General features: G+C 39.5%; 1 protein-coding gene across 1 annotated transcript in view; it reads right to left on the reverse strand.

Annotated features, from left to right (window-relative positions):
- grid2 (glutamate receptor, ionotropic, delta 2) overlaps positions 1 to 8,859 on the reverse strand; it is a 640,517-nt gene extending 631,658 nt beyond the window's left edge. The window contains exon 1 of the mRNA XM_073819480.1: positions 8,224 to 8,859. Coding sequence (XP_073675581.1) covers positions 8,224 to 8,311 — 88 coding nt within the window. The 5' untranslated portion in view covers positions 8,312 to 8,859. The remainder of the gene's footprint in view (positions 1 to 8,223) is intronic.
- Between the last annotated feature and the right edge of the window lie 1,646 nt (positions 8,860 to 10,505).

Below are 10,505 nucleotides of genomic sequence, written 5' to 3' on the forward strand. Positions count from 1 at the left end.
AAGACTTCTCACGGTTTTTATCTCATAATTGTGACCATTTCTCATAATACCACTACTTATATTTCACATTTGAGACTTTAAACCTCATTTATCATAATTGCGACAATTTCTTATACTTGTGACTTTATTTTAAATCATTTGAAATCCATCTCACAATTGAGCCCTGTTACCTCAAGACTTCTCACGGTTTTTATCTCATAATTGTGACCATTTCTCATAATTGTGAAAACTTAATTTCAAATAATTATGAATTTATATTTCACAGTTGAGACTTCATACCTCACAACTGAGACTTTAAACCTCACAATTATATTTTTAAATCTCACAATAGTGACCATTTTTATCATAACTGTGACTTTATATTAAATAATTTCAAATTCGTCTCATAACTGAGCCCTGATACCTCAAGACTTCTCACGATTTTTTATCTCATAATTGTGACCATTTATCATAATTGTGCCTTCATTTCTAATAATTAGGAATTTATATTTTTATATTTCACAATTGTGAAAATTTCTCATAATTGCACCTTCATATCTAATAATTAGACATTTATATCTCACATTTGAGACTTTATACCTTACAATTGCATTTTAATATTTCACATTTGTGATCATTTCCTATAATTACAACTTTATCTCACAGTTGACACTTCATTCCACGCAGACAAATTTTTATAGCACATAATTGCGACCATATCTCATAATTGCAACTTTTTCCTAATAATTACAAATTTATATCTCACCATGCAACCTTTATTTATTTATTTTTTTTTTTTTTACAGTAAGGCAAAAACAGGCTTCCTCCACAGAAAGAAAAAAGCCAAAAACCATTCTATGCAAATGAGATTTTTTTTTTTTTTTTTTTTTTTTTGAGGCATATGGAGAAGTGCACCATTTTAATTTTGGGAGTGCGCACAAGAAAGAGAGAGATGGTAAAAGATAGAATAAAACAAAGTTTCTCAGGAGAAAGCAATAAAATCAAATGTGTGATAAAAGAAAAATATTCTCTGCAGTACAGATGAAATGCTTTCTTCCTCAGCAACCTGCTACCGGCAAATGACTGTGATTCACAATAAGATGACAGTAAACAAGCGAATGACAGCACTGTATTTCACACATCCAGCCTTGCTACTGCCCCCTACAGGGAACTGACTGCATAAGAAATCTAAGAACTGCAACCCCAAAACTTAACTTGTGTGCTTTCGAAGCAGATCAGAGCAGAAAGCTATTGAAGGGGACCAAGCGAGCAGGTGGGAAGAAAGAGAGGAATAGAAAGCTACAGAGAGAGAGAGGAAAGTCAAAGGAGGAGGCCCAAGGCTCCCTGAGCGAGAGCGAGCAATGATCAGAGACACAAGTTCTCAAAGGGGACACGCTCCCTTTAGAGCGCTGCTTGAAAGGTGGCTACACGGTATTACAGTATGCTTGTTTACAGGAAGACTGACGGCTCACTTCATCTGCAGAGATTCCAGGAGTTTTAGAAATCGTACAACAGATGAAACATCTTTCCTCGACTAACAGCATTTGTTAGTCAGGAACCACCCATACTTTTGTGTTGTTTTTGTGTTCAGCTGACATTATTACAATACAAGCTTCGCATTAGCATTGGGATATTATGGACGATCGAGTAGCGGTTAGTGAGGCGAAACACTCCTTTGAAGCGCATGTATTGTAATTGCAACACTGTAACAAACCATAACGCCCGCAGCAAGCCTTGATTGACGTGTTCAGCGTAGCGCCGCATTGCAATCGACTGGGAGCCTGTGTGCTAAACACACAGGAAATCACTCAACGTCTTGGTGTCATGAATTCAATGAGACAAAAGAGGAAAAACACGTCCCTCACGTTCTCAAAATTTCATGACAGCGGGTAGATCCTCCCGAAACTTCAAAGTAATGTGGAAGATCGAAACAAATGAGAGCACACAAAGACAGACGCATTCAAGCAAACTTTCTTTTCTTGTGTTCTGCTAACATAATAACTCCCCATTATACCTCGTGTTCTGTTTGGGGTTTGAAAAATCTCAAAAATACACTGAACTGGTTTATGCATGACTTTTTCGAATCTTATGAGAATTAACATGCAAAAAAATCTTAGAACAAAAAAATCTGCAAAAAAAATTCATAACACATCCTCAATTCAATTCAAAAGTTTAAAATTAAAAAAGTCGAAATGTTTCTAAAAATAAAGTAGAAATTTTGAGAATAAAGTCTAAATGTTTCAAGAATAAAGTCTAAATTTTGAAATTTTGAGAATAACGTCAAAATGTTCTAAGAATAAAGTCGAAATTTTGAGAATAACGTCGAAATGTATCAAGAATAAAGTTGAAATGTTGAGAATAAAGTTGAAATGTTTTGAGAATACAGTCGAAATTTTGAAAATAAAGTCAGATTGGGAGCACCGGGAAAAGTTGCCAGGCCACCGGAATTTATTTGAATATATGTGGGATTATTAGCAGAAATCATAATATGTGTTAAACTTGCAGGGACAGTATGCTTGGAAATAATATTTTACGTCTTTGATTGCATTCATTAGGACTATTTGTAGTGCGTCAGCCACTCAATAAACCTTTCGACTTCGTTCTTGAAACACTTTCGACTTCATTCTCGAAACACTTTCGACTTCATTCTCGAAACACTTTCGACTTCATTCTCGAAACACTTTCGACTTCATTCTCGAAACACTTTCGACTTCATTCTCGAAACACTTTCGACTTCATTCTCGAAACACTTTCCACTTCATTCTCGAAACACTTTCGACTTTATTCTCGAAACACTTTCGACTTTATTCTCGAAACACTTTCGACTTTATTCTCGAAACACTTTCGACTTCATTCTCGAAACACTTTCGACTTTATTCTCGAAACACTTTCGACTTTATTCTCGAAACACTTTCGACTTTATTCTCGAAACACTTTCGACTTCATTCTCGAAACACTTTCGACTTCATTCTCGAAACACTTTCGACTTCATTCTCGAAACACTTTCGACTTCATTCTCGAAACACTTTCGACTTTATTCTAGTAATTTTGACTTTATTCTCGAAACACTTTCGACTTCATTCTCGAAACACTTTCGACTTTATTCTAGTAATTTTGACTTTATTCTCGAAACACTTTCGACTTCATTCTCGAAACACTTTCGACTTCATTCTCGAAACACTTTCGACTTTATTCTAGTAATTTTGACTTTATTCTCGAAACACTTTCGACTTTATTCTCGAAACACTTTCGACTTTATTCTCGAAACCTTTCGACTTCATTCTCGAAACCTTAACCTTAATTAATAATTTTTACTTTGTCTAAATATTTAGACTTTATTCTCATATTTTCGACTTTACTCTCAAAATATTGCGACTAATCTTGTAATCTTAGATTTTTTTTTATTCATACTTGAGCACCAAATCAGCATATTAGAATGATTTCTGAAGGATCATGTGACACTGAAGACTAGAGTAATAGTTGCTGAAAATTCAGTTTTTCCATCACAGAAATAAATTATATATTTTAAAAATATATAAAAACAGAAAACTATTATTTAAAAAAAAAAAAAAATTCACAATATTGTTGTTTTTACTGTATTTTTTAACAAAAAAAAATGGAGCCTTGGTGTGCACAACAGAGTCTTAAAGACCTCAATTTTGAATAGTAATGTGTATATATCCATACATTTTTAAAAATGAAAATTATAAAGAATAAATAAGTTCTTATAGTTATTCATACTAGTTCTTTCAAATAGTTTTTTTTTTTTTTTTTTTACGTTTGGTTTAGATTGCAAATATTGTCACTGACGCACATGATATTACATGATAATCTTTGACATAACAGACAATTAAGTTAAAAACTATGACAGGGAAGCTGAAAAAGTGCCAATATCACTGCCCAGAATTCATCCAAAAATCCAAATTATCTTTGCAGGGTTTCACTAAACCACAGATTAGTGATTTAGAAGCATAAAAGATCAAGAGTTCCCTAATGGGTCTGGGACCAATTCCAGGGTAAGAAATGCAAATGTTGCAAGCGGCACCCCTAGAGGACAACCTTTATTTTGTTACACTTTCACTGGCCTTTCAATACAATTACTCATTCACCAATTAAAAGAAACGAAAGTAGGGTCATGTCAGCTTAATTACTCACACCCTTACATGAAATAATGAAACTTCTCGAGTCTGTTGGGAACAAAAGGTGCATTTTTGTTCATGCACAATATCAGGCATCATGAGCACACCAATTACAGAAATTGTGCTTATAAGTACATCCAAAACGAAGAATGTTGCACAATGTACCCAGGTAATTGAGAACATTTCCACAATAACATAAGGAATTATTCTGCTAATGCCACAATAATAACTCCAGCGTAAAACTAATCACCTAATCATCTTCAGAAAAGCATCTATATCTAGCGTTTCAACTTTTCTTTATCCGTTACAACACCTGAGCAGGCACAATACAGCCATCCAATCAAAACAATCACATCTCAATGCACTGCTTGTAATTACAAGACCTTTACAAGCATCGCTCCTCATTACCTCTATTTCGTATTGAAGGACTACAAAGAAGGATGCTTAAGCATCACCATGAAGGATAGTCTCTCCAGGCTAGCACATCTCATCATCATCATGTTCTTGGGATGGAGGCCACAGTAGTTCGGTCCAGAAATAGACCAACGAAATGGCACTACCCATCTGTCCCACCTACAACGCAACGTTCAGGATTATATTCTACAATTTCCTCTGGCTTTAGAGTTGAACATGTAACTAACTATGATTGTGCAGAGGAAAGGGATAATGATTTGGTTCCCTGACCAGCTTTGATATTGTCTATTCTCTGCAGTTGCGCAATAAATGTCATACACGCAACCTACATTACAAAGAAGCTTCAGCCAGACCGAAAACACATACTGTCAGTGGAGAGTGTTGCGATATCCCCCTAAGAGGCCCAGACATGCTCTCAATATGTCAAATCTTCCTGAGAATGAGGGCGATCCACACCATTAAAACTGTCGCAGACAAAATCTAGTCCAGACTCTACATCTATTGTGAACATAGACGCTGATGAGTAGACGACATTCCATGAAACAGGTACTGCAAGATTTATACTGAGCTCCTAACCAATTAGAAGTCTGAAAACGTGCATCTGAGGAACAAAAATTAATATTACATGACATATCTTTGAAGGCATCACTACACGGCTGAAACACAAGATGAAGAATGCAAATATCCTAGAACCTAGAACAGGGGTTTACAACATGGGGTCCGCAGTTGGTGTGGCAGGGGGTCTGACAATTATTGTTTGATCTCAAAATAAGTTTCGGGTAGTAAATATGTGACCCTGGACCACAAAACCAGTCTTAAATAGTCTCAATTATCGTTTTTTTTCTTTTATGCCACAAATCATTAGAACATTAAGATCATGTTCCATGAATATATTTTGTTAATTTGCTACTGTAAATATATTAATACTTAATTTTTGATCAGCAATATGCATTGCTAAGACCTTAATTTGGACAACTTTAAAAGCGATTTTCTCAGTATTTCGATTTTTTGCACCCTCAGATTCCAGATTTTCAAATAGTTGTATCTCGACTAAATATTACATACACAGTAGTCAACATTTGAAACGAATCAAAACCGTTCATTAAAGTCGACCTAAACCAAAACAATACCCGTTCTTGTCTTAGGACAACTTTGATGAACTTTTTTCATCCACTTCAAATGTTGACTACTGTATACTTATCATATAACTTATTCATTTATTTCTGAATAACATTTCAAAACATATGTAAACAACGGCTCTCTCGATCTTCCAAGTTACCTGAAAACGTTTGAATACCTCAACGGTACAAGTTTGGGGATAGCTTCACAGCCACTAGGGGGCGAGATGAGAACCTTGATTAAAACTCCTCAAGGACTAGTGGCCAAAGCAAACCAAACGTTTGTACTAATGTTGTGATAATTACCTAATCATCCATCTTTAGGCTGGAACCAGCTACTAAATCGCAACTAAAGGGCGCATTTGGAGGTGCACCCGCATACTGCTGGACACTCTGGGCTTTCCACACACATAAATCACTGTGACTTTCTCAATGGGCTCCTAAAGGAGCTACAGCATTGCGATGCAGCGCACGGCGCGCCAGATACTTCTCTTGGTGTGCACATCATTAGAAAGGCTCCTCTGCAATCAAGTAAAGCGCGTGTGATAAAATGCCTTCATCAGTCGCCTCGCCGAAAAGAAAAAGATGCCGTTTTCGCATTCAAATGACGTCACGTTGGCACGAAACTGTTGCAGAGAAAAGATTAGGAGGGGATTACTAATGACAGGCAAAACTGTCTATTCACCTCTGACACACGCAACAGCAGTGTACGGTGTATAAGAGAAGACATGAACGGATTTTCATTTGCGTGTGCATGCTTTTAATAGCACCTACTGTTTGCCAGAGAACGCTGCAAAGAACCATGTGGCGAAAAGCAATTCTGGATTGAGATGACATATCCAGAACGTCTTGTAGACCACCTGTTTGCTATGGTAGATTGCTTATGCTCCAGATTAAGTAAGAAATCGTTTTTTAATGAAATTATCACAACGTACATTGATCAAATGTTTCATTTAACAGGGGGTGAAAACTGGCAGCTGTGTTTGCCAGATCTATCGTTAATAGGCTAACAATACTAGATCAATAAAACGTTAAACGTATCGCGATATGGTTTTGTAGTGAATAGGTTACATGTCTTAACATCATGAATGTAACATTAAATAACATAAGTTTATTAAATCAACCTAATCGAGCTCTTAAAATGTTTGTGGTCACAGGTGATACAATGGAAGGTCACATGACCTCTCCATCAGCTGTGACCAATCAACAAACAGAGCGCTGTGCTACTGATACAAACACAAGTAATACTAAAGGCATTCCATTACCTAAAAAACGTGCAAAAAGAAACTTTTGTAGATAAGCGAACCCCACTCCACAAATAAGGCGATTTAAACTTTTACTCATCAGCTTTACTGCAAAACGACGTACTGCCTTGATATATTTTTAGAACCTTGCCCACAGAACCAGTCGGGTCAATATTTAAAAAAATTGAGCTGTATACATCATCTGAAAGCTGATTCAGATAGTGTCTCATTGATGTATGGTTTGTTATGACAGGACAATATTTGTTTGAGATACAATTATTCTGAGGGTGCAAAAAAAAAAAAAAATCTAAATATTGAGAAAATCGCCTATGAAGTTGGCCAAATTAAGTTCTTAGCAATGCATATCACTAATCAAAAATTACGTTTTGATATATTTACGGTAGGAACTTTACAAAATATATATTAATATGATTTTTGACATAAGAAAAATTTATGATTTTGAACAATACAATGCATTTTTGGCTATTGCTACAAATATACCCTTGCTACTTAAGACTGGTTTTGTGGTCCAGGGTCACATATCTGTTGCATTTTTCCCGACATACCGTTACACACAATAATTTCACAGACAACGGCCATTTCCACTCTTGACAATCATGCGTAGATGGATCACTTGGGGATGTTTTATTCATCCCTGCATAACGCATTGACTTATTTAACCAACTTTCAGGCATGCACACGTCACCTAGCCAGCAACACATGCGCTACAATATTTATTTGTTTAGTGCATCAAGCCTTAATTAAATTAAACACGCGCATGCTCCCACGCCAAATTCCCTCCTGCCAAATCCCCAGCACCCTGGCCTCCACCTCCACACAGTGGCCCCTCGGAGAAACCCTCTCTTTTACAGCTCTGATTTAAGACCTCTCTTGGACCCTATCCGATCTCGCGCGCAGTGCCAATCCTCGTGCCCATCGCTTAAGCATGCACGCGCACGTGCGCGTTCGCTCAATTCTTTTACAGAGTATTGCCAACACTCTTGATCTTTGCAAATCCAAGTTTGTGTTTTATAAATGATGGCGTGCGTACAATGCGGCGTCGCGGAGAACCGCTTCCAGTCAAACCACCTGTTCTCACCCACCGTATAGACTACATAATGGACGCATTGATGAGAACAGATTGAGATGTGCATCTCTCTAACCTGATATTACAGCCACAACCGTATTCAAAGGCATCTATGCATCCGCTCCGTTATAACTCGCTAAACGGACGTTAATTACACGACAATGCACAGATCTTCTGAACGTGGAAGCAAAGTGTACTGAGAAATTACAGTCATTGATGGTGTATCCGACATCTGAACTTACCAATGTGAATAATTGAATCGGGAAGCACAGGCTCCCACTCCAGACTCCAAAATGTGATCAGAAACAATACTGCCGGAAAAACTTTCATGTCTCCCTCTGTTAAAATCTATCCTCCTTAGGTTCAGAAAGATGCCGAAGGGACGGTAGTTTTAAATCCTGTGCAGAGATGCTGCTTGTCCTCCTTTCAAACTGTCAGCCGATGCTTTTTTGTGCCTCGGATGCGCTTGTGTTTCTGTCGAAATCTTCAGTAACCCGTTTGGAGAGCACCCGTCAAAACATCCTGATGCTCCGAGCAAATCCGAATCAATATCAGACAAAGTTAAAATGTGCCTCATAGACTGCCAGGTCTTCTGTTTTCCCGTCTAGGCGAATAAAACGGGGTTCCGTGCGCTAAACACGACGCATCTCACAGCATCACCCACCGCACGACTGAACAGAACTTCCTTTGCGCTGATGCAGAACAAGCACGAATACAGTTGAAGAAGATTTTTGCACTGAGCCCTTATTCCGATGCAGTACTGCGGAGACTTTTCTGCGACAGAGACCGAGCGGCTCTACATGCGGATTCTCGAGCTGTGATGAGTGGGAGGAGGCCCCCAGGATAGATGCGACTACACGGGCAGCAGCATCAGTACCCGGCGCTGTCCAGCACTGAATTAACAGAGGAAAGAGAGACGAGGAGAGAGAGAGAGAGCGCGCGGGCGAGCGAGAGAGAGAGAGAGAGATCCACAGTGGGGTGGGCGGAGGTAGTTTATGATAATGGAGAGGACTCATCTGTGAGACTGTGGCTCCTCCCTTGTCCAGCAACTGCCAATCATTTAGTCTGCAACTGCCGGTTTTCTAAAATGAACGCTTTTCGGTTACGTTACTGATAACGGTATGGTAGTTGTGCCTAAACGATTTTTTTTTTTTTTCATTTTGTTGTAATAATAGCTTAGATTAGATTTCTAAAACTCAATTTCATCTCAGTCCTCTTAAAAATCGTACTCGGTTACTAACGTAACCTCGGTTCTCTCTAGAGAGGGAACGAGTACTGCGTAAGAAGTATCTTACGCTAGGGGAAAATCCTTTTCTGCGAGATAGAAAATCCTTTTCTGCGAGATATTGAAGCCAAAAATTATCCTTAATTTTGAAATAATGTAAAGCGCGTTGCAGCAGCATACAGACATAGGCGAAACAGCTTGCGCGCCTATTGGCTGCTCTGCGGCAACTGCAGCAGCCTATTAGAGCGAGGCCTGACGCGACGCCAGATCCAATGGGGGCATTTCGCGCCCTTTGCGTCGCTTCGCGCCCTTTTCGTAGCTTCCCGCCTAAAAGGGCGTGGTCTAGACCTATAAATATCGCTCATAGGCAGCTATTATCTGGTTTTTCATCATCAAAGCAACCAGAGCGTGCGCATGCACGGCAAGATACGCAGTACTCGTTCCCTCTCTAGAGAGAACCGAGGTTACGTTAGTAACCGAGTACGTTCTCTTACAAGAGGGAACGAGTACTGCGTAAGAAGTATCTTACGCTAGGGGACCCAGTGTAAAACGCCGTGCATCGTGAGATCTGACACCAAAGACCCAAGGGCGAAAGCCCGGGGTTCATACAGTTCATAATCACCTATGGAACTCACAGGGAGTCCGGGGAAGAGGGAGGGGCAATGCCGCACTCTTCCACATAGTGCAGCGTCACTCAGACGCTAAGTAAACGTACATACAGGGCGGGGTTACGGCCTGAGCTGACGTAAAAATAAGGGTCTTCACACAGTTTGCTCAGACACATCTTGTGCTATCACTTTCACTGTCGACCCTAGAGCTGTGCTCAGTAGACGCAGCATTCCGAGCTGATAACATCAGGTCAGACAACACTGAACATCTAGACTGACAGCAATCTGGCCTGTAAGGCGGGAACCTCCAGGTTGTAAAACCTTATAAATGTAGACGGAGAGGCCCAGCCCGCCGCCGTACAAATATCTTGCAAGGCAATCCCACTCGACCACGCCCACGATGAGGCCACGCCCCTCGTGGAATGTGCTCTGACACCTAGCGGGCACTGCATGCCCTTGGAAGCATATGCCAACGCAATAGCATCAACTATCCATCTGGATAAGCTCTGTTTCGACGCGGCCAGTCCCTTGGGACGCCCGTAAAACGAAACAAAAAGCTGCTCTGTCTGTCTAAAAGCAGACGAGCGAGACACGTAAGCTCGTAATGCCCTGACTGGGCATAGGAGGCTCGCGTCCGTTTCCTCATCATTGACCGGTAGGGCTGACAGCGCGATGACCTGTGCCCTAAACG

Source organism: Garra rufa, chromosome 15 (genome assembly GCF_049309525.1).
Source record: "Garra rufa chromosome 15, GarRuf1.0, whole genome shotgun sequence".
Lineage (NCBI taxonomy): Eukaryota > Metazoa > Chordata > Actinopteri > Cypriniformes > Cyprinidae > Garra > Garra rufa.